Here is a 24,680-nt window from a genome sequence, read left to right as displayed (position 1 = left end):
TTTGAACTTAGGGTCTGTTTCTCAGGTGGTTGTTTTCATGTTTCAGTGTCTGGTGCTGGCTCCCACCCGAGAGCTTGCTCAGCAGGTTCAGCAGGTAGCTGATGACTATGGCAAATGTTCTAGATTGAAGAGTACATGCATCTATGGAGGTGCTCCTAAAGGCCCTCAGATTCGAGACTTGGAAAGAGGTAAGAATAATTAGCTTAGCTTTACCTATTTCTATGAATAAAATTGAACAAAATAGTTGGTTTTTATGAGAAATTCTTGAACATAGTTCATGGCTAGGTATGTCAGGAATTTGATGTCAGTATGTCCAGCTCTCCTTTCAGTGCGTTTTTGAAGCGCCCGCGGCGCAGCACACAAAGCAGCCACAGAGCGCAGCGCCAGAGCCAACATTTGTAGCATGCGGGGTTCAGATAGTGCCTAAGAAATGATTCTCTGTGAGCTGCAGCTTCCTTTTTGCCTTGCAGGTGTTGAGATTTGCATAGCTACTCCTGGGCGCCTGATAGATTTCCTGGAGTCGGGAAAGACAAACCTTCGCCGATGTACTTACCTTGTACTGGATGAGGCTGACAGGATGCTTGATATGGGCTTTGAGCCCCAGATTCGTAAAATTGTTGACCAGATCAGGGTGTGTAAAACTGATGTTTCATAGTCTTTATACAACCCTTGGTGCCATGTAGTTCCTTAGTCAAAAGCCAAATCTTCCCTTTTTTGCTAGCCTGATCGTCAGACGCTGATGTGGAGTGCAACCTGGCCAAAGGAAGTAAGACAGCTTGCGGAGGATTTCCTTCGGGACTACACCCAGATCAATGTGGGCAACCTGGAGCTGAGTGCCAACCACAACATCCTTCAGATTGTGGACGTCTGCATGGAAAGTGAAAAAGATCACAAGTATGAAGGCGGTTCATACCATTTTGATTTATTGGGGGGGAACAGATAGAGAATGGGTATACATGTGCCCCTATGTGCATCTGGCTTACATGGGTGCTGGGAAATTAAACCTGGATCCTTAGAGTTCTCAGACAAGCACCTTAACTGCTAAATCATCTCTCCAGCTCCATTTTGTGTTATTAAAAATAATTTGTTTGCAAGCAGAGAATGGGCACACTAGGGCCTCTAGTCACTGCAAATGAACTCCAGACAAATGCACTTCTTGGTGCATCTGGCTTATGTGTGGTCAGTACTGGGGAATTGAACCTGGATCTTTTAGGCTTTGCAGGTAAGTGCCTTTATTACCTAGCCATCTAGTCCCCCCCCCCAATATTTGTGTGTCTGGCTAATGCTGATAAGTATGTTTTGTTTTACTCTCTTTGGAGACATGGTCTCACTAGATACTCCACAACTTTATGTATCATTTACAGGAGCATTATAGTTCGAACAAGTCATACTGGGACTGGGGAGATAGCGTAAAGGTGTTTATGTGGAAAGCCTGTAGTGGCCCAGGTTTGATTCCTCTGTACCCATGTAGAACCAGATGCAGAAAGTGGTGCCTGTGTCTGGAGTTGATTTGCGATGGCGGGAGGCCCTGGCATGTCCAATTTCTCTTTGTCTCTTTCTGCTTTAAAAAATAAAACAGTGATACTGATTTCTAGAATTCAAGTCCTGGGTATTTGTTACCAATTATATTAGTTTTAGTCAGATTTAGGATTTACTAACTTCCTCCATTATGTCATATGGGAAATGGAGAGAATACCATTTATAAATTTGTTATGAGGATAGTGTGAATTGGTGTTCTTATTTTTATTTATTTATTCTTTTGGCTTTTCAAGGTAGGGTCTAGCTTAGGCTGTCCTGGAATTCACTATGTAGTCTTAGGGTGGCCTCAAGCTCTGTTCAGTATTCCTACCTGTGCCTCCTGAGTGCTGAGATTAAAAGGGGTACACCACCACACCCATCTGGTTTTCTTATTTTCAAAGCAGAGTCTCACTCAACCCCAGGCTGACCTTGAATTCACATTGATCCTCCTACCTTTGCCTCTTGAGTGCTGGGATTAAAGTCGTGCACCACTAAACCTGGTGACTGTTCCTTACAAACAGAGCAGTACCTGACTTGATGCTCTGTTTCTGCTTATTAGCTTTTTTTTTTTGTTTTCGAGGTAGGGTCTCAACGTTTATTAACTTTTTTAAGGTAATGTAAAAAGAAAGTACTATGGATTGGGCATGCTGGGTGGGATAGGGTCACGCTCTAGTCTAGGCTCACAGAAGTCCTTCTGCCTCTTCTCCCAAGTACTGGGTTACTGGGTTTACAGGTCTGTACCATTGCAACAGTTGTCTATATGAGACCTTTTCTGTGTGGTGACTACATTGTTGGTCTTGTTTTCAGGTTGATCCAACTGATGGAGGAAATCATGGCTGAAAAGGAAAATAAGACAATAATATTTGTAGAGACAAAGAGACGCTGTGATGACCTTACTCGAAGGATGCGCAGAGATGGGTAAGTACAGCACCTAGATAGTTACGTTGTTATACTTGTGGTAATTTTGTAAAGATTTCTAATTCAGTTTTCTTATAGTTGGCCAGCTATGTGTATTCATGGAGACAAGAGTCAGCCAGAAAGAGATTGGGTACTTAATGGTAAGTATAAAATGAAGCTTGTTTTTCTGTTTGTATGTTTTTAGTGTTTCAAGGTAGGGTCTTGCTCTGTCTAGCCCAGGGTGGCCTCAGTTTATCTCAAGTTGACCTCAAACTCACGGTGATCCTCCTACGTCAGTCTCTTCCCCCATGCTGGGATTGAAGCTATGTGCCACCATGTCCAGCCTGTTTTGTGTGTTTAATGCACAGGATCTTACTAGCCCAGGCTGTACTAGAACTCAGCCTCCCAAGTGTTGAGATTAAAGGTATGAACCACCATGCCTTTCTAAAAGTATTTTCAGTGTGTCCCCCTGCTCCACATAATCTATATTGAATCCGATAGTAAGTCTTTTCAGCTTTGTAGACTTAAGTAGTAAATGGGTAGTCTGTACAGGAGTGGCTGGCTGAGTTAAGTTCTTTTGACTTTTTTTCTTCCAGTTTTAAACTTATCCCTTGGGAAAAGTTACTAAAATGTTAAAATCATAGTTGAATCATTCTAGTGTATTTCCTTTCTGTTTTCTCTTTCATAACTGCTAATCAGTGAAATCAAACAAGCTATATTTAGGAAAAGAGGCATATTTCTTGAGGTGGAGGTTAGTGATTTGTCTCTGATCATAGCATGTCATTGAAGTGTTACTTATCTGGGCTAGAGCAAGACCCTACCTGAAAAATCAATAAAGAAAGAAAATGTTGCTTGTCCTCGGTGTGTAACTTGGTTTTTATGATACTCCTCTTTTTTTTTTTTCCCTTTAGAGTTCCGATCTGGAAAGGCTCCAATCCTCATTGCCACAGATGTAGCCTCCCGTGGGCTAGGTTTGTATAGATAGGTATCTCTGTCAGTGGTTTGTGTGTCTTTCGGTTTAAAACAATTTTTTTTTTCTTTTGCCATTTCAAATCTAGAGTTGTATGTATATGAGTTTAGTAGAAAGTGTAAGTGTGACCCTCCCCACAGTTTGTTTTTAATCTTGATAATTTTTGTAAGCTTATTATTATTATTTTACTTTTGGCTTTTGGTTTTTCCCTTTTATTTTCAACGTCTCTTCCTGCTCCTGACAAACAGGCTTTGGTCTGCAGCAAGGCCTAGGCATGACTATTCAGTTAGAGGGAGAGGAGACATTCAGTTGAACAACTTCTTCCTGGTTTTGCTATTTTCTGGCAAATAGAGGGAGCCTGGTTGAATCTGGCTGTCAAAAGCTAGTTTTTTCAGTTAGTCTTTTTCCTATAGCAGTTTTATCATAGATAATACATGGAGTACATGAGACCCAATTCCATGAACATGTGTCTAAGTCTATAAAAGTCCTTTAACTTTACAAAGAAAATGGAAGGGCAGTTATCCCTCCTCACCCACACATCCTACCATACATGTCTGTTACCAGTTTGAGAGCTTAATCTGAAGGTGTTTTTCTGGAGTTCTCAACCTATTATAATTTAAGATATAGATAGATAGACATGCACACTATGGTATGTTGGATCATCTTGCTGAACTAAACAGATCTGTGTTAAAACTCATATTTAAAAAGATTATTTCAGCTGGGCATGGTGGCACATGTGTATAATCCCAGCACTTGTGAGGCTAAGCCAGAAGGGTTATGTGTTTGAGGCCAGCCTGGGTTATATATAGCAAGTTGTCTCCAGTTTGTGACAGGTGTTTGATTTCTTGCCCAATTAAGATGAGAAGTACCATAATTCCCCTATATAATCTTTAACATGAAGACACAAGTATCCAAACTGGATTACAACAGAGTTGGAGCCTTTTTATCCATTGGACTTAACTCCTTTAGAGGTGGTGACCTGCAGCCATGACGGAAAGCTCTCTCTTCCCTCTGAAGTCATGTCTTGGTCTGTGCCGTTAGAACTTGGGCCTGTTGGGAGAGGAGGTGGAGGCCTGAAAGCAGTTTACATAAAAGCTTTCAGTGATGGTGGTTTTTAAACAGGCTTGCTATGTGCTGGTAGCTTCTTTGTGCATCTTGCCTAGACAATTAAAAATATTTGCTCCATGTCCCCCTGTATTTTAAACCAAATCAATTGGCTACCATTAGAATAACTTAGACTCTTCATCCCACCCCCTCTCATCCAAGTGAGGGGAGAGGGAAGGTACCTGAGTCTGTTTCTTGTTACTTAACATCAGTGCTTGTTTTGGGCCCCTTTGTTTGCTGCCTTGTAAAAATCAAAAGGAGGGAGAAAACCCACCAAAATGGCAGAATTCTGACCAAGGTCCTACAAGATCCTGGAAAGTGAAGGCTTCTACCTCATAGACAGGGGTGCAATTTACAGCTGAGTCACCAGGCTTTTTTTCCTTCCTGTCGAGTGATGGTCTCTTAAATGTTCCCTTCAGGTAAGTTCTTTGAATCCCCATAGTTTTTATAAGTCATCTTCAGGAAACCACTATTATTCCCTTTCCACTGAGATAATTTTTTTTTATTTTGCCTTTTTTTTTTGTTCTGTTTAAACTACACAGTGTTGATCTAAAAATAATTGAATTGATTTTGTTTTGTTTTTTAACAGAAGCTTTGGTATCAGCTGCAGATCACTCAGTACATGGCTGAGGCACATCTACATTGGCCCGAAGCCGCTCTAGATGAGCCTGTTGGCTAATCTTAAAACCTCCCATTAGTGTTATAGGGCTTTCCAGAATCTCATCCAGGCAGCTGGCCAAAATATTAACTATTCAGTTTCTTACCCTGCTACAGCATCTTCTATAAAGACAGCAAGATAATATTGTGGCAGTGCACAAATTCCTTCAGGGCAGACTTGACTGGAGAAAACCAAGTTCTGCACTTGCTGTCAGTGCCCTCGCCAGCTGTGTGCACGTACAGGACCTTTGTAGTGTGAAGAACTTGCACCTTATCCGCTCCCTATTGCACCCCTTCAAAAATACTCCCCAAGTATTAGCGTCTGAACTGTTGGCTGCTAGGACACACATTGTGTGCGCCTAGTACCGTATTTCAGTACTACTGTGCCCAGTACAGTATTCATTATTACTGTCTTCCATGGTCACCCTCAGTGGGAGTGACCAAGGAGCATTATCCAAGCTCTGAAGATGTGGTCATGGAGTATAGCCCCTTCCCCACCAATCTTCCATCTCTCCTTACCCTGTAATGTTTTTTCTATGTGGCATCAACATCCTGTGCCGGAGACTCACGCTGCCCCCTGTGCTAAGTGCCTTCTCGTCTTTCTGGTGTGATTCAGGACTTTAGGGTCAGTAAAGACCGAGGAGCCTTTATTGTAATAAGAAACAGACAGTGCCCCTTCTTCACAAGCCCTTTAACAGCTGAATTTTTTTTTTTTTTAAATCATCTTCCCTTTTCCCCCTGAAATTCAGTCTGGGCAATAGATGCAGTATGACCCTTTGGATGTAACTTACATTTTTTTATTAATTATTTTTTTCTACAATCACCCCAATTATCCTTGGGGGAGGCGTTGGAGGACCTGAAATTTTTACCCGAACCCAGGTTCTCCGGCGCTTGGCAACCAAATGGGGCTACAGAGAAGCATCTAAGCCAGTTCACAGAGCGAGCGTGTGTGGGGACTTCTCACTGCCACGGACCCTTGATGCATGCTCCCCGCGCTCCAGTGGTCCCGTGTCAGAAGGCGGAGTTTTCGAAAGGAGGCCGCCAAAAATAAAAGGCAAAGAGACGGGATCGGCTGCAGCGGTTTCCCAAAGGAGGAGGGAGTGTGCATCGGTCTGGTAACAAACAGAGAATGTTTTTTAACTATTTATATCACAAAAATCTGTGTTTTATCTAGGATATTTTCTGAATATTCTTTGTAAAATGCAGATTTTTTTCCACAAAAATTAGGAATCTGTTATTAAATTTGTTTGTTTAAGTAGGTTAAAAAAAAAAAACTACATTTAGCTGAAAGCATTACACTAACATTTACATACTTTAAGAATTAGGAGGTTACCCAGCCCAATTCCCAACAGTAGGCAGAATATCAAATGTATCTCAAGGTTTCATGGTTTTTCCCATGTTCTTTGGCTACTTAATTTCCCAGGTCATGTAGACAATCTGATCATTGAAGCAAGTACTAAGCTTTGGAATAACCTTGAGTTGAGAAAAAATAGTAACTTCATTTGAGAGAAGCTGGGCTTGGTAGTATAGTGAAATTTTAGTGTAATGTGTTCTTGTGGTAATTGAGAGGGGAAGGATAATCTGGGTGTTCAAAGAAAAATAGGTTTGTTCTTCGGTTTTGCTCAGGTTTTTGTTTTTGATTTGTTTTTAATATAACAAAAAAAGAATTAACCTAATATTTGAAGTTTTCATGAAAATGTAGCAGTAAAGTAGATGAAGCTCCTTTTTTCATTTTGCTCTGTGACTGGTGTAAAGGTAAGTTTGTTGTGCTGTTGGTAGATTTTGCCAGGCTTCTCCCAACAGAGTAGAAGTGATTCGGCCCTGCAGTCTAATGGTCATTACTGCTTGCTTCTGCATTCCTTCCTTGAAAGGGATGGTACTGAAGTCTGGAGACCAATCTTGGTACAGCTCCTGTCAGTCTATTGTCACAGAAGAGGCAGGAGTCAGGATGTTTGGATGGGATTTCTGTAGGATTTGATAGTAAATAAAGATACAGGGTCCCATGCATGTCCTGAGAATCACTAATCCTCTTTTACTCTGTTGGGATGAGTCTTGTTTTGTTCCTGCTCAGTGTGGTTACTAACTTCATCTTCTTTCCTCTTGCTGTCATCTGCACTCGTGCTTCCCACCTGTTGTTGGCATGTCCTTTACCTTCTCTTTCTCTGCCACATCAACCTACACGTTGAATCATCGTTGACTTTGAAGATGTGGAAGACGTCAAGTTTGTGATCAACTATGACTATCCAAACAGCTCAGAGGATTATGTGCACCGTATTGGTCGAACAGCCCGGAGCACCAACAAGGGCACTGCGTATACCTTCTTCACTCCTGGGAACCTAAAACAGGCCAGAGAGCTGATCAAAGTGCTAGAAGAGGCAAACCAGGCCATCAATCCAAAGTTGATGCAGCTGGTGGACCACAGGGGCGGCGGCGGCGGCGGGGGTAAGGGTAAGTCCTGGAATTTCCAGGTACTACCAAGGTGTCTTCTTGTGCTCCTTGTGCCTTATTTCTGGTGAAGGCTCTAAACATGTTGCTTAGTGACAGGAAAACGGGTTTTCATAACCTTTTAAAAATTATATTTTTATTTATTTATTTTTTCTCAAATGGGCTTCCACTTCAAGCCAACTCTAGACACATGTACCACTTGTGCATCTGACTTAATGGGTTCTGGGGAGGTAACCCCACTCTGGCAGGCTTTGCAGACAAGCACCTTTAACTGTGCCTCCTCCCCAGCCCTGTAACCTGTAAGTCAGGAAGCTGGTTTTGTTATTATGTTACTGTTGTGGCCCAGAATTTCTGTGAATTGTGAGGTATGTGCTACATATTTGAAATTAAATTAGCTGAGTCTGGTAGCACTCACTTGTAATCCTAGTACCTAGAACTTCCTCCTGGACTACATAGCCAGGTCTGGCCTTGGAGTTTTGTTTGTTTGCTTGTTTTTATTTATTTTTTATTTTCACGATTTTTATTAACATTTTCCATAATTATACAAAATATCCCATAGTAATACCTGCCCCCCCCTGCACTTTCCCCTTTGAAATTCCATTCTTCATCATATTACCTCCCCATCTCAATCATTGTGCTTAAATATATACAATACCAACCTATTAAGTACCCTCCTCCCTTCCTTTCTCTTCTCTTACTTACTTACTGGCCTCTGCTACGGAGTATTTTCCTTCTCACGCAGAATTGTTTTTATTTTTGAAGTAAGAAAGGTCTCATTCCTGCAGGTTGGCCAGTGCTAGGACTAAAGGTCTGCATCACCATGCCCTGCTTTTCAGATCTTTTAAAAACTTTTATAATTTTTGTTTGTTTCTTACTTGAGAGAGAGAATGAGTGCAGCAGTCTCCAGCCACTGCAAATGAACGACAGGTGCATGCGCCCCCTTGTGCATCTGGCTTAATTTGGGTCCTGGGGAATCGAGCCTCGAACCAGGGTCCTTAGGCTTCACAGGCAAGAGCTTAACTACTAAGCCATCTCTCCAGCCCAACAGGACATTTTATGCCCAGTCCAAAAAAATTTTGTTTTTTCATGGTGGGGTTTTACTCTAGCTTAGGCTGACCTGGAATTCACTATATAATCTCATGGTTGATTTGAATTCATAGTGATCCTCTGCCTCCTGGGTGCTTGGTATTAAAGGCGTGACTTCAATTTTTTTAAACGTATTTGAGACAAGAGGGTGAGTATGGGAGTGCCAGGGCCTCCTGTCATTACAAACTAACTCCAGTGCCTTTTAACAGCTGAACCATCTCTCCAGCCCCTCATTCAATTTTTCTTACCTTGAGTTGTGTTTAGATCATATAGTTAGTATTAATAGATATTTTGTATCCTCCCACCAGGAGGTCGTTCTCGATACCGGACTACTTCTTCAGCCAACAATCCCAATCTGATGTATCAGGATGAGTGTGATCGGAGGCTTCGAGGTGTCAAGGATGGTGGCCGGAGAGACTCCGCAAGCTATCGGGATCGTACTGAAACCGATAGAGCCAGTTATGCTAATGGCAGTGGCTATGGAAGTCCAAATTCTGCCTTCGGAGCACAAGCGGGCCAATATACCTATGGTCAAGGCACCTATGGGGCAGCTGCTTATGGCACTAGTGGCTACACAGCCCAGGAGTATGCTGCTGGCACCTACGGAGCTAGTAGCACCGCCTCCACCGGGAGGAGCTCACAGAGCTCCAGCCAGCAGTTTAGTGGTATAGGCAGGTCTGCGCAGCAGCCACAGCCACTGATGTCACAGCAGTTTGCGCAGCCTCCAGGAGCTACCAATATGATAGGTTACATGGGGCAAACTGCCTACCAATACCCTCCTCCTCCCCCTCCCCCTCCCCCTTCACGTAAATGAAACCACTTGGTGGATGTGACTTTTGCACAGACTAATTACATCTAAAGAAGCACTGTCTGTCCTTTTTTCTTCTTCCCCTTTTCCTTTTTTTTTTCTCCCAACCATTGTGATTTGTCTTTTCATACAGATTAGTTAGAATTCACTGCCAGGTTTCTTTTGCCCACCATAATGATCCAGTCTGTAATAACAGATGTTGTAAGAATATATATGACTGGAGGAGATTAGTTTGTTCCCCCAACTTCTTGCATGTTGAGGATATTTGAGCTATTTTTCATCTTAAAAAGGTATTAGGTCCTTTTGTGGGAACCCGTTTCTTTTGTTGTCATAGGTTGATAGAGGGAGGGAGGGTGAGGAGAGCAGCCTTGTTCTGCACATGATGGTGTCTGCTTAAGTGGCTTTCGCATTACTGGTTCAGAACACCAAAAGGGATTTCCCTGCGTATTTTCAGAAGGGTTTTAACATTATTAGATCAGGGTTCCTCAGGCCTGGTAAGTTTTAAGACAGTGCTTCATCATTACCATTTTGGCTGATGGCTTAAGTGCATTTTGACAGTTAAAAATTCCTAGTTGATTTTTGTCCCCTTTACACTCTACCTTCCCCTTTTTCCCTTCCCAGTTACTAAAAAAAAGAAGAAAAAAAAAAACACAAAACCAGTTAAGTGTTGTTAGAAATGGAATTTCTGAGTTCAGACGTATCTTTTAAGTTGAAGAGTATAAGCATATATCTTAATGTTTAGACTAGCATATGGGAGGAAGCTGCCTGTTTTTTCTTCCCCATGTCACCAAGGGTCATATGAAATTCATTTTCTAGCCAAATAGCCATTATGAGCAATGAACATCAGTGCTCGCTGGAAACTTAAAAGCAGTATGAACAGCACCTTTTAATTATAAATGTTGTACTCAAAACAGGCAGAGTTTTCTTTTTCTTTTAAACTTTGTATTTTTAGAGCAAGAGCAGCTCTGTCAGCCATGGTGCCCTTTTGGCCAGGCTGTCTTGAGCAAGACTCCGCGCACTCAGCCTGCACACAGCCTTCCCTGCAGTGCTTTGTAACAGCTGCTGCACTCTGCCCTCAGCACCCCTTTGCACTCAGCTTTTCACAGGTAGGTGTAGTGCTGAGGAAAGGACATGGCCAACGCCCAAGGCCTCCTTTTCTCCATGTGAAGGAAGGTGAGTGTGTTCCATCCCTTTCAGTAGCAATGCTGTCCTGCTGGGATTTAGAACAGCAGCAGATGCTCCTGCGTTCAGCCTAACGGGATAGGGCAATTACGGCCCCAGAAACCTCTCTGCATCCACTGTGGTGGGACTTCCTTTATTCTGTTGCCTGTACTATTGGTTCACAGCACAGTTAAGGGGGAATGGTTCCACTGCATTTGTTGGCTCTGGCCTCGAGTACCCGAGGTTAAAATCCTTCAGGGAGAGAAGGATGGCTTCTGGAGGGGGAGGGTCACTCTGAAAGTATTGGTTAGCGTGCAGCATACCAGGTAGGTTGTCAGTATACTCTGAATTTACATGTGTAAAAACTGACCCCTCCACACCCCCATTTTTCCCATCTTGAAGATGAGGCCAAGAGAGAGTGGTAGGCACAGAAGAAATGTGGGAAAACTGCTCTGTGCTCTCAAACCAAAGTTGTGTCCTGTCAGTGCATCCCAGCTCTCCCCAAAAGAAAAGGTGTCTAAGCACTGACCAGTCTGTTACAGACATTGATTTTTACAACCAAACTTTTTTTTCCTTTAAACATAGGTTCCACCACAGGGGGTGTCCTGTGTACTGCAGCTCTTAAAATGCATCCACTTCTGGGAAAGATCTCTGGGGATTCAGCAGTCAGTGGATTGCTGCTCTTGTCCACCAGTGGCATTATAAATATTAAAATAACAGCACACCAAATTTCAAGAGCTCTTAGTGGCCTGGGTACAACAGAAATTGAGTGGGTTTTTGTTGTTACTGTTAGTTGTTTGTTTCCTATTTTACTGTAGAGTGATGTTCACCTCCTTGTCTGTTATTTGGGTTCTGCTCTTGCTTCAGAGCAGGAGCAGGCAGCTCTGATGCAGTTTAATGCATTCATGGTTCAACTCATGGAAGGGCTTCAGTGTTATGCAGTGGGCTACTTCTCCCCATCCTTTCTGACAGTTTATTGTGCAGACCTCTCATCTAAAAGGTTGGTGGCTTTTGCTTGGGATCAGTGCCCTTGCTGGTCTCTCAACACATTCCTGTCATGTGAAGACTTGAAAGATTATAGGTGTGTGATGTTAAGGCACAGGATGCTAAGAGCTATGTTATTCTTGGTTTGTAAATTGTCCTTTTGATACCATCTTGTTTTCTTTTGTAGGTATAAATAAAAAACATTGTTGACAATAAGGTGTGAACTTTTTATTGCTAAAAATTCTGAATAGTTCAGTATAATCCTCTTACCAACACTTTTTCCTTCGGGACAAAAGTTAGGAAAGTTGGATTAATAAATCTAGTTAGCACCTAAAACTGGAAGGAAGAAGCAATTGTGGTTTTTTTTTTGTTTTTTGTTTTTTTTTTTTTTTGAGCAAGGCAGCATATGGTGACATGATGGATCTAAGTTAAACTGGACTGCTTGGGCCTGGGATGGCTTGTGTGGGCTGCCCCTGGAAAATGGGAACTGCTGCCGAATGTATTCCTGCAGCTCCAGTTGGGGTATCCTGACCCAGACAGAGGGGTCTTTCCAGATTGGTGTGGCCATTACTGGCCTGAACCTTGAACTACATCCTCAGGAACAGCAGTTTCCATTGCCAAATGTGAAGAACCATACTTAAGCACTTGACTCTATATCTCATTACGTCCAATGATGGGTGTTATAAGGCCTCAATAGAGTGTACTTTCAGTGCCTTAACTGGAGTTCATACCAAGCATTTTTCTGGCTTTTAACATTTGATTCCAAGTTCTGGGTAGGTCACCAAGGATGAACGATGACTGATTTGCTCCATCACCAGGGTTGTCAAATTGGCATTGGTAGGCTTAACTTTTTTCCTTTAAGAACTAGAAGAAAAGGGAGCTAGAATTAGGAAAGGCCAACACTGATCAAAAGACTGCTGTATTCTAACTGATCTTACTGTCTCCATACCCAGTTTCCAGGCGCTAGGGAGTGGTGAGTTAAATAAGTTAAGATCATAGGAAATTTTAATGGTCATTGACGACTCACATGGCTGTAAACTGACTTCAGTGTTTTGGGGGTGGGGGTGGTTAAGGCAAGGTCTCACCAGCTTGGGTTGGTCTCAGTGGCAATCCTACTCATCTGTCCCAAGTGCTGTGAGTATAGCCGCCATGCCCAACCTGTCTTCTATTTTTCTGCCCTACCTTTCTGTATAATGACATCACACCAAGCTGTTGTGTGTGTGGTTTTTTGCAGTAGGGTGTGTAGCCCAGGATAACCTAGAATTCACTGTATAGTCTCAGGCTGGCCTCGAACTCATGGTGATCCTTCCATCCTCCCAAGTGCTGGGATTAAAGGTGGACACCACCACACCCAGCTCTGGTTTAAAACTAAGTTTAAAACTTAAGTTTTTCCAAGTTTGTCAGGTGTATTGTCTGTACACATGCATATGTAATGTACATTTAACATCCTGCTTGATTCTGTTAGAAAAAAGCAACAGAGGGCTGAAGAGGTGGTGTAGTGGTTAAGGCGCTTGCCTGCAAAGCCTAAGGATCCAGGTTCAATTCCCAGTGCCCATGTAAGCCAGCTGAACATGGTGTCACATGGATCTGGAGTTTGTTTGCAGTGGCTGGAGGCCCCTAGTGTGCCCATTCTCTCCTTCCCCCTCAAATGAAAAGAAATAAGCACCAGAAAGGAAGGCTCCTGGCCCTGTCTTGTCAGGCTCCCTTGAGTGTCATTGCGGGGAGGGTAACTTGGGCAGCAGCATGTCACCTACCTTTGGTCACATACAAGTAGAAGAAGTCACAGTAGAAGATGGTCTGCACTACTCCAGACACCACTGCGATCTGGTCATAGAAATTCTCAGTCTGGTACCGCCTGATCCAGTTGGCGAGGTAGAGGGCCCGGTAGAGACCCAGGAAGAACAGGTAGTGAGTGGTAATGGTCTCTGCCTCTCCAGTCTTGCTGATCATAAAGAGCTGGGGCAGGATGGCCACCGACTCCAGGTAGATGGAGAAGGTCCAAAGGATCTGTCACAGAAGCACCAGAGGTCAATGACTGCAAGTTACATGACTCCCTTAATCTCCCTAAGGAGCCCAAGTTGGCTTTGGTACAGTTCTCCCTGTTTTGGCTGTAACTAGGCTAAGAATTACAGTCTGGTTTTTAGTGTTGGGGATGGTGTATCACTGAGCATCCCATCACTATCCCTGAGCTTAAAACAGTGCACCTTTTGATTAAGGACGGACAAATTGGATTTTTAAAGATTTAATTATGTACTGCATACTGTTTTTTTTATAGTGGCAGTTTATGGTACATAATCTTTAAGGGCTGTGATCTCATTGAATAAACAACATAACTGATAGTGCAGTTTCTCTACCTACAGCTTATAGATACCAGCATCATGATACTTGTTGCCCTCTGACAAGGCGGCCCAGGCCTGCTGAGGTGCTCTTGAGTCTGCTAATTGTGTATCTAAGGTCCTTAAGTCAAAAGCAGGGTGAGCATCCTCTCAGTAATAAGCCTCGTGACTTCAGAGATGTTATGATGGAAGGACTGTCTGAGCAAAGGGCTTGTAGGCCCAGGTGATCCCCACAGGCTGAAGGACTTGGGGAAGTGCTCTCTTAGGGTTTAATACCCCCTTACTTACCTCCAGGGGTGTGAAGCTGTAATTCTCTAGAAAGGAAAGGCCGATGACTGGGACCAGAAGAAACTCGAGGCGAAATGTGTCATTTTCAATGTCAAATGTTTTCCGAAACTTCCCATAGATCATGTACACTGTGGTATAGGCACATAGGAGAAAAACCACCTGAAAGAGAGACAAGCATCTGCAATTTCCCTTCCTGTTTATAAGATGTGAACCTCCTAAATTCCAAGTGTGTATGCAATGCTGCTTTGGCCCATGGACCTAAAGTCCAGTTCAACCCCCCACACACCTTTTGTTGTGGGGCATGTGTGTATGGGTACACTCATACACGTCTGCATGTGGGGACCAGAGGGTGACATCAAACACTGGAGAGATGGCTCAGTGGCTACAAGCGCTTACTTGCAGAGCCACATGTCCTGGGTTTGAGCCAGATGTACCAAGGACTACATGTGTCTAGAGTTTGTTTACAGTGTCAGGAGGTCTCAGCTGGCTTGCACTCAGTATTAAAAATTAAATTAATATTAAAATTATTAAATTAATATTAAAAATTAAATTGATTATTAAAGCAGGTGGGCTGGAGAGATGGCTTAGCAGTTAAGTGCTCACCTGTGAAGCCTAAGGACCCTGGTTCAAGGCTCAATTCCCCAGGACACACGTTAGCCATAGGCACGAGGGGCCGCACACATCTTGTGTTCATTTATAGTGGCTGGAGGCCCTGGCTGCCCATTCTCTCTCCCTCCCTCCCTCTCTCTCTCTCTCTGCCTTTTTATCTGTCACTCTCAAATAAATAAATAATATATATAATAAGCAGGTGGCACGCACCTTTAATCCCAGCACATGGGAGGCAGAGGTAGGAGGATTGCCATGAGTTCGAGGCCACCCTGAGACTACAGAGTGAATTCCAGGTCAGCCTGGGCTAGAGAAAGACCCTACCTCGTAAAAAAATAAATAAAAATAAAAAAAATAACAAAACCCCACCAGGTGTGGTGGTGCATGTCTTTAATCCCAGCACTCAGGAAGTAGAGGTGGGAGGATCACTAAATTTGAGGCCATCCCGAGACTACATTGTGAATTCTGGATCCACTTGAGCTAGAGTGGGACCCTACCTTAACAACCAAAAGTAATAATAAATATAAACCTGGGCTGGAGAGATGGCTTAGCAGTTAAGACACTTGCCTGCAAAGCCCAGGGGCCCAGGTTTGATTACCCAGGATCTCCATAAACCAGATGCACAGGGTGGCATTTGCATCTAGAGTTTGCAGCAGCTGGCAGCCCTAGTACCCCCATTCTCTGTCTCTCTCTCTCCCTCCCCCTCAAATATATATATATTTTTGAGGTAGGGTCTCACTCTGGTCCAGGCTGACCTGGAATTAACTCTGTAGTCTCAGGGTGGCCTTGAACTCATGGCGATCCTCCTACCTCTGCCTCCCAAGTGCTGGGATTAAAGGCATGCGCCACCATGCCCAGCCCCCTCAAATATTTTTTAAAAGATCATTAAAGAAATAAAAACTCAAGAACTGGGGATATAGTTTAGCCAGTAGAGTGGCTGCAGAGCATGCACAAAACCCCGGGTTTGCCCCTCAGTATGGTGGCACACTCCCAGAAAAAGGTAAGATAATCAATTCTAGGTTATCCTCAGCTACATGGCAAGTTTGAGGCTAGCCTAGACTACATGAGACTCAAAATTAAAAAAAAAAAAAAAAAGGGTGGAGAGAGGGTCCTGGCTGTCCCTCTGTGGAGCACTTGGACAAATATCAGGATTTTTTTTTTTTTTCAGGAGCTGTAGAAGCTTCCCACAAATGGATACCTTCTAGAACACAAATCTGGCTGCTGAGTGCTCTTCTGCTGGGACTGATGCCCTGCTCCTTCAGGACAGCTCAGGTTACAGCAGCCATGTCCATGTGCCAGCTGTGCCGAGAGGGCCCCTGGGCCACCTCACCCTGCCAGGCTAAGGCCGGCTCTGTATAGACGGGAACTAGCCAGGAGGTGCCCCATCTGCTGAGGCTGTGCAGAAAGCGATTTCGAGGCCCCCAAACTCAGCTTCTCACTGAATGAGGCCAGCACCTCATAAACAGCAGTCTGCTCCCTTCTGCCACTCCTAGGGACAAGATGCCTGGAGTCCCAAGCTTGTCTCTGGGACAGAGGACTCCCAAAGCTAAATATCTCGGAGACTTCACAAGAACCATGAGAAACACGTAGGACACCCCCACTACTCCTGACCCCTTCTTTTGTTTTATTATTTGTTTATATGAGAGAGAGAACTGGCACACCAGGGCCTCCAGCCACTGACATCAAACTCCAGAAGCATGTGGGACTGCGCCAACCTCACCCTGGACTGCTCACCTCCAGCTTTGATGTCACAACAATGCTAAACTCAACTTGTTAAATAAAGGTACCCAATCTCTTAGCAGCACCCTAGCAGTACACACCTGACTTGCAACCTGTATTCCTCCCAGTGCCCTACACCGTCTTAAATGCCCTGAGGGTTGGTAAGAAGCCAGAGAGACCTAACCCCAGCGGCATCTAACATGCAGGGACAGGGCAGGACAAATGCTCAGATCCTCTGGAGAACAGGGCCACACTGCCCATCATGATCTGCGGTCCCTGCCACTTACCTGCACCACTTGTTCCCCTTCCTCAGGCCAAGCTGTCCTCTCCACCCGCAGCGGCTCTGTTCCTGCCCCACCCTTCCAGCTTCCTGTCTGTTCTCTGAAGACATCTATTGGTCCCTGTCTTGGGGACCTCTGCCCTGGCTGTGCACTCTGCATGGAATCAATTCCTCTGATCTTCACAAGGCTGGTTCCTTGTCATTTCAGCCTTACACGTCACCTCCTGATCACCCTGAGGTAGCTCCTTAATGATCAGGTAATTCTGTCTGCAAAACATTTTTAAAAATGTTTTTGTTTGTTTGTTTTGTTTCTCAAGGTACGGTCTCATTCTAGCTCAGGCTGATCTGGAATTCACTATGTAGTCTCAGGCTGATCTTGAACTCACTGTGATCCTCTTACCTTTGCCTCCCGAGTGCTGGGATTAAAGACGGGTGCCACCAGGCCCGGCTTAAAATATTTTTTTATACTTTTATATTTATTGGAGAGAGAGAACGGGTGCACCAGGACATTCAGCCACGGCTAATTAACTCCAGATCCATGTGCCACCTTGTGCATCTGGCTCACGTAGGTACTGGGGAAGTGAACCTGAGTCCTTTGGCTTTGTAGGCAAGCACCTTAACTGCTAAGCCATCTATCCAGCCCCCTGCAAAACTTCTTTTTCCTTCAAGGTAGGGTCTCACTGTAGCCCGGGCTGACCTGGAATTCACTATGGAGTCTCAAGGGGACCTCAAACTCTCAGCCATTCTCCTATCTCTGCCTTCCAAGTGCTGGGATTAAAGGTGTGTGCTACCCCAACATTTTATTGAAGGAAATGTCAATTAAATAGGATTAGTATGGCCCTATCCTTGACCATTTCTGTTCATTTATGGTATTTCCTTGTTAGAATGTAGGTTCCATGTGTCCCACTCATGCTCAAGTGCCTGGCACAGCAGAAGTGGGAACATACTTATTGCATGAATGACCAAATCAGCTTTCTGAATGCTTAGCGCACCACGTGTCTTTATTTTTGATTTTAAAATACTTAAGAGAAACAAACTTCAAATAAATTTAGCACCACTTTTGTGCATCTGGCTGGGGAACTGAACCTGGAATGCTAGGCTTTGCTTATGAATACCAAGCCATCTCCCTAGCCCATCTATTTACATTTTTTTAAATTATTTTAGAGAGAGAGAATTGGCATGCTAGGGCCTCAGCCATTGCAATCAAATGCCAGATGCTTACACCGCCTAGTGGGCATGTGCAGCCTTGCACTGGCCTCACCTTTGTGCCTCTGTCTAACATGGAATCTGGAGAGTAGAAAATGGGTCCTTAGGCTTCGCAGGCAAGCACCTTAACCGCTAAGCCATCTCTCCAGCCCTCTTTCTTCCTTCCTTCCTTTCTTTCTTTCTCCCGTCCTTCCTTCCTCTCTCTCTCTTTGTTTTGTTTTGTTTTTTTGTTTTTTTGAGGTAGGGTCTCACTCTAGCTCAGGCTGACCTGGATTTCACTCTGTAGTCTCAGGGTGGCCTTGAACTCATGCAATCCTCCTACCTCTACCTCCCGAGTGCTGGGATTAAAGGCGTGCGCCACCACGCCCAGCTTATTTCTATTTAATATTTAATTAATTAATTAATTTGAGAGAGAGAGAGGCAGGGAGAGAGAGAGAATGGGTATGACAAAGCCTCTAGCCACTGCAAATGAACTCCACACACATGTGCCACCTTGTGCATCTGGCCTACATGGGTACTGGTGAATTGGATCTGGGTCCTTAGACTCCATAGGCAAGTGCCTTAACCACTTAACCACTAAGCCATCACTCCAGCCCCTGTCTATTTATTTCTGAACCATTGTATGTGACGGCTAATCCTTAGGGAATGTATATTCCCTGGCAGGGTGCTTGCATTTACTTTTATTCATGGGACGGAGAGTGTCTTTTGAGACAAGTGTCTCGCTGTGTAGACAAGGCTTGAACTTGCATTGAACTTGTGGGGATCCTCATGCCTCTGCCTCCGAGTGCTGGGTTTACCCTCGTGTGTCACTATGCCTGCCTTGCATTTAAGTGTATGAATGACCTCGGTTCACTTCACAGTCATCCCACTGAGCTACGTACAAGTCCCCCCTTCACTCACACCCACTTGGAGAGGCAGAGCAGAGGCCACACCCAGAGAGCCAGCTCTACCCTGGCCGGACCTCCCAGCGCCCAGCTAGCCGCTCGCCCTCACCTTCATCACTGTGTTGTAGATGGAGATGAAGTTAGTGAGGAGATCCAGGTACCTGGTGGTGAAGACAAGAGCAAAGAGGATCTGGCTCTTCCCAGAGATGCCTGTGCGGAGGGGACAGAGGCAGTGAGGACGGGGCCACGAGCCGTACGCGGCCTGAGCACATCCCTACACACAGGAGTCCCCCAGCATCTCAGAGATCTGTCTCTGTCTCCAAATAAAGACTCGAACACTGAGTTCCCAGTCACCCTGCGTGCGCCACCTCAGTGCTGCTCTGCCGAGGACGTGGGGGTTGTGTGAGTCGCCTGGGTGGGGGTGTCGAGGATGCTCTGTCCTGGGGGAACAAGGCACTGACTATGAGAGCTGATTCACCAGGGAGACAGCAGGCGGAGGAAGGCGCAGGCCAGCAGCACTCTTCCAAAATGCACAAATTAAAAAAGCCCTTTTCCTAGTTATAAAGGTTGCACCTATTTTTACTCTCTATAAAGCAAAATAAATCAGGGGTGGGGGTGTAGCTCAGTGATAGAGCACTAGCTAAATGTGAGGTTTGGGGTTCCATTCCCAACATTGCAAAAAATAAATAAACATCAGATGGTGGATAAAAACACAAAGAAGGGCTAAAGAGATTGCTCAGCAGTTAAGGCGCTTGCCTGCAAAGCCTAAGGACCAAGGTTTGAGTTGCCAGTACCCATGTAAAGCCAGGTGCACAAGGTGGCACATGTGTCTGGAGTTCGTTTGCAGCGGCTAGAGGCTCTGCCATGCCCATTCTCTTTCTATTTGTCTCTTTCTCTGTTTCTTGCTCTCTCAAATAAATAAATAAATTTTAAAAAACAGAAATTAAAAAAAAAAAAGCACAAAGGGGGCGTTGGAGAGATGGTTTAGCTGTTAAGCACTTGCCTGTGAAGCCTAAGGACCCTGGGTTCCGGGCTCGATTCCCCAGTACCCATGTAAGCCGGATGTACAAGGTGGCACATGTGTCTGGAGTTCATTTGCAATGGCTAGAGACCCTCGCACACCCGTTCTCTTTCTTTTTCCCTTTCTCTCTGCCTCAAATAAAAATAAATAAATAGGGCTGGAGAGATGGCTTAGTGGTTAAGCGCTTGCCTGTGAAGCCTAAGGACCCCAGTTCGAGGCTCGGTTCCCCAGGTCCCACGTTAGCCAGATGCACAAGGGGGCACATGCATCTGGAGTTCGTCTGCAGAGGCTGGAAGCCCTGGTGCGCCCATTCTCTCTCTCTCCCTCTATCTGTCTTTCTCTCTGTGTCTGTCGCTCTCAAATAAATAAATAAATAAAATTTATAAATAAATAAATTTAGCTGGGTATGGTGGCGCATGCCTTTAATCCCAGCACAAGAGGCAGAGGTAGGAGGATCACTGTGAGTTCAAGGCCACCCTGAGACTCCATAGTGAATTCCAGGTCAGCCTGGGCTAGAGTGAGACCCTACCTCAAAAAACATATATATATATATATCCTCACATACATATATATAATATTTTTAAATGGTATCTTAGTATTCTAGTAATAAATTGTAAAGCTAAATGATATTCTCCATAGGGTTTCTTTTTGTTCTTTCTCCTTTTTAAAAAAAAAAATATTTTTAATTATTTATTTGGGAGTGACAGACAGAGAGACAAAGAGGCGGAGAGAGAGAATGGGTGCACCAGGGCCTCCAGCCAATGCAAATGAATTCCAGATGTGTGCAGCACCTTGTGCATCTGGCTTATGTGGGTCCTGGGGAATCGAGCCTCAAACCGGGATCCTTAGGCTTCACAGGCAAGCGCTTAACCGCTATAGCCATGGCTGGCCTAGAATTCATTATGTAGACCAGGCTGGCCTAGGACTCACATAACTCCTCCTGCCTCTACCCCCCAAATATTGAGATTGTAGGTGTGCATCACCACACTCAACTCCAAAGTGTCTCTTGAACTTCTTGGTCCATTCATTCAAGAGAAACAGTCTTGCTGTGTAGTCCAGACTGGCTTTGAACTTCCAATTCTGCCAGGCGTGGAGGCACATGCCTTTAATCCCAGCACTTGGGAGGCAGAGGTAGGAGGATCGCCATAAGTTCGAGGCCACCCTGACACTACATAGTGAATTCCAGGTCAGCCTGGGCTAGAAATGAGACGCAGCCTCGAAAAACAAACAAATGACAAGAGCCTGGCATGGTGGTGCACACCTTTATTCCCAGCAGAGGTAGGTAGGATCTCTGTGATTTGAAGACCAGCCTGGAGCTATAGAATGAGTTTCAGGTCAGATTGGGCTAAAGTGAGACCCTACCTCAAAAAAGACTGGGTGTAGTGGTGCACACCTTTAATCCCAGCACTTGGGAGGCACATGTAGAAGGATTGCTGTGAGTTCAAGGCCAGCCTGAGATTTCATAGTGAATTTCAGGCCAGTCTGGGCTAGAGTGAGATCCTACCTTGAAAAAGAAAATTAACAATGTTACAGAGGTGACAAGAGGGGCTAGAGGGATGACTCCGTGGTTGAAGGCACTTGCTTGCAAAGAAGCCTAACAGGAAGCAGAGGCAGGAGACCTGACAATTCAAGGCCAGCCTGGACCACATAGGGAGAGCCTGTCTCAAAATCCCAAGGACTGAAGGTGTGGCACAGTGGCAGAGCAAGACCCTGGGTTCCAGTCCCAGTATTTGGGGGGGGGGGTGGACAACATAGACCAGCCCTATTGGCTCTCTTTCCAATCCCACTCCTATCTGATCAGTGGACTCCTCTGGCCACTCCTGGTGGTCATGGAGGCAGTTGCAAGGACTAGGAACCTCACTGTTTTCCTTCCCCACACCAGCCTCTTATCACTTCATCCAACTGCTTCCCGTCCAGGGACCCATGTCTCTGCAACCAAAGGCCAACAGCCCTTACTCCTCAAGCCTCCAGTGCAGCTACCGTCCCGACCATCCTTCCCCTCTTCCACGTGGCTGGGACCTCCCCTTCTCTGGCTCTACCACTGTGCCACAGAATCTTCCAGATGCCTGCTGTCCTGTCTCTCTGCCATTCCCGAGGCCCCATATGCCAGGATCCTCCGGTTCTGAGCCCTCCTCCAAGTCTTGAGCTATATATTGATTTGTCAGCAGGGCAGTTGTCAAGCCCTCCAGACTTGGCCCAGTCCAAACCCATCTCCCTTTAACATTCTCCTCTGCTCCATAAATAGCCCTCCATCCCCCCACCCCCGACACACACTCACACACACACACACACACACACACACACACACACGCCCCATGTGCAAGCTTACAAACCTGGAACTACCTTTGAGCTTCCCTCCCTCCCTCATATCTCACCAGCCACCAGGCCACAGATCTCCAAATGTTCTTAGCCCCACTTCATTGCCCTGCCCCAAATCCTTAACTGCTGCCCACTGTTCCCAATTCTGGTCTCCACTCAACAACCAAGGGTTATTTATTTATTTATTTTGAGGTAGGGTCTCACTCTAGCTCAAGCGGACCTGGAATTCACTATGTAGTCTCAGGGTAGCCTCAAACTCACAGTGATCCTCTTACCTCTGCCTCCTGAGTGCTGGCGTTGAAGGCATGCACCACCACGCCAGGCACCGAGGGTTACTTTTTAAATAAAATTCTTAAATGCTTAAAGCTCTTCAGTGGGTTCCAGATGCAGGCTTTCATTAAGCCCAGGACGGATTATCCTAAACTCACTCTGTAGCCCAGGTTGGTCTTGAACGAACAGCAATCCTCCTACCTCAGAACCCGTTCCTGGCAAGGCTGGCTATGTGGCTCCCTCACAACCCTCATGGAGGCCCAGACAGCCCAAGAGGCAGCTCTCTAGAGATGCCTGACCACTCCCTCTCTTGTCCCCTTCACTGGCTGGGCCCTGGACTCTACTCACATTTTCCCCATACTCTGGAAGCACAGTGGTTTCATTCACACTTCGATTGACAGTGATTTCCACCAAAACCAATCATATATGGGGACCAGGACAAAGTAGAGACCATGACCAGAACCTGGACAAGTTCCCAAAGGTATATAAGCCATGGACAGCCTCCCTTCCATCTGACAGATGGGGAAATGGAGGCCCAGAGCCACACAGTAGGGCCGTCCCTGGGTCTCTAGGATCCCGACTGGCTCAGTACTGGCATACTAGACCCTGCTGCTAGATGACGGAGGGTCCACAAGACCTTTGTGCATATGCACAGGCCCATCCTGGCACTACCTGTCCTTTTATCCCTGCTAGGATGGTCTCTCCTGTCCAGGCCCCAGGATGGCAGCCTCCCTCCTGCTCTCTCTCTCAACCTTCCTCTCTATTTTTAAAATTTTTTTTATTTTAGAGAGAGTGATCCGAGTGAGAAAGAGAGGGGGAGGGAAGGAGGGAGAATTGGCGCACCAGGGCCTCAGCCACTGTAATTGAACTCCAGGCGATTGCGCCACCTAGTGGGCATGTGTGTCCTTGCACTTGCCTCACCTTTGTGTGTCTGGCTAATGTGGGATCTGAGAGAACATGGGACCTTAGGCTTCGCAGGCAAGCGCCTTAATGGCTGGACCATCACTCCAGCCCTCAACCTTCCTGCTTCAGATCCCTTCCAGAACCTCCTCCACACCTTTCATGGTTCACCAGTCCCAGCTCCCTAGCCGGAAAGACTGTCAGTATCTGATCACCCTCCCTCTTGGATCCACCTCCTTCCTGTGCCCTACCCAGGGTGTGCCCTGTGCCTGTGGCCTCTGAGCATTGGCTGCCCCGGTGCCTTCGACACTGTACCTCATCCCTTTCCTTGCAGGGGCCCGTCTCATCCTCCTGGACTGGCAGAGCTGCTCCGCTATGCAGCCTTCGGGGCCTCCCTCTGCCTCCACAGCTGCTGCGGAGCCTGCACTCGCTCTGCATCCTATCTAGATGCCTAGCACAGGCCCAACCTTAGAGAGAAAGATGGCTGCAGGAAGTTTGGGTAGATTCTCACCGTGCTGGATCTGCCAGGCAACCCACGAATGCAGCCTGGAAACTTCTCTCAACCCTCAACAGAGGCAGCCAAACTTGCTAGGTAAAACAGGGGACCCCCCCCCAACCTCCTGTGTCCGCCCCTCAACCTCCTTCACACTGGGTCAGCTCCATACCACCTGACCAGGATGGTGCCCCTCCTGCCACATCATAGGCACCTTGGCCAGGAGGAAGCAGGCCCCTTTGGGGGGAGGGGTCGAGATGGCAGGAGAAAACGGATAGAAAGACCTTGAGATTGGAGCGGCCTCCCGAGAGCACACCCTCCCTCTCTCATCTCCTCCAAGTAAAAGGGGACATTGTCCCTCCCCTCAAACTGGGCATAGAGGTGTCCCGTAGGAAGAAGCTAAGCTACCCTTCGAGCAATCTTCCCGCCCTACTTTGGCTCTGAAGTTTTTGAGTTTTTGGAAGCGCAGTTGCTTCTGCGTCTTTTTTTTTTTTTTAAGGACCGCCCGGACCAAAGTCCCCACCAGAGCCATCGTGGACGGCGAGGGTCCCCCTTTCCCGCCCGGCTGCCTCTCACCCGCGCAGCTCTTGGACCTCCAGATCTTCCCCAGGAGCAAGATCATGGCCAGGAGGTGGCTCAGGTCGCCGAGGATCCGGAACACGTTCATGGTCCCGCCCGCCGCCGCCGCCGCCGCCGAGTCCAGCGAGACTTGCAGGGGAGTTGATGGC

The 24,680-nt window shown here is 45.9% G+C and overlaps 2 protein-coding genes across 3 annotated transcripts in view; one reads left to right on the top strand and one right to left on the bottom strand.

Moving 5' to 3' along the window:
* Positions 1-11,843, top strand: part of Ddx17 (DEAD-box helicase 17) — a 23,260-nt gene extending 11,417 nt beyond the window's left edge. Inside the window, exons 6-13 of one of the 2 annotated variants that reach the window (XM_004650312.2) lie at positions 47-188; positions 471-631; positions 722-894; positions 2,326-2,436; positions 2,515-2,576; positions 3,327-3,386; positions 7,352-7,588; positions 8,986-11,843. In XM_004650312.2, coding sequence (XP_004650369.1) covers positions 47-188; positions 471-631; positions 722-894; positions 2,326-2,436; positions 2,515-2,576; positions 3,327-3,386; positions 7,352-7,588; positions 8,986-9,491 — 1,452 coding nt within the window. In that variant the 3' untranslated portion in view covers positions 9,492-11,843. Of the gene's footprint in view, positions 1-46; positions 189-470; positions 632-721; positions 895-2,325; positions 2,437-2,514; positions 2,577-3,326; positions 3,387-7,351; positions 7,595-8,985 lie in introns of both variants that reach the window. The other variant, XM_004650311.2, reaches the window with a different exon arrangement.
* Positions 11,837-24,680, bottom strand: Kdelr3 (KDEL endoplasmic reticulum protein retention receptor 3). Its single transcript, XM_045152519.1, has 5 exons — positions 24,529-24,680; positions 19,059-19,159; positions 14,255-14,413; positions 13,385-13,637; positions 11,837-12,494 (listed from the first exon to the last, which is right to left on the bottom strand). Exons 1-5 carry the CDS (start codon positions 24,617-24,619, stop codon positions 12,454-12,456), a joined length of 645 nt encoding a protein of 214 aa, XP_045008454.1. The 5' UTR covers positions 24,620-24,680; the 3' UTR covers positions 11,837-12,453.

This window comes from Jaculus jaculus, chromosome 6 (genome assembly GCF_020740685.1).
Source record: "Jaculus jaculus isolate mJacJac1 chromosome 6, mJacJac1.mat.Y.cur, whole genome shotgun sequence".
Taxonomy (NCBI): domain Eukaryota; kingdom Metazoa; phylum Chordata; class Mammalia; order Rodentia; family Dipodidae; genus Jaculus; species Jaculus jaculus.
The sequence above is the reverse complement of the archived record's forward strand: the minus strand, read 5'-3'. Positions and strand labels throughout refer to the sequence as shown.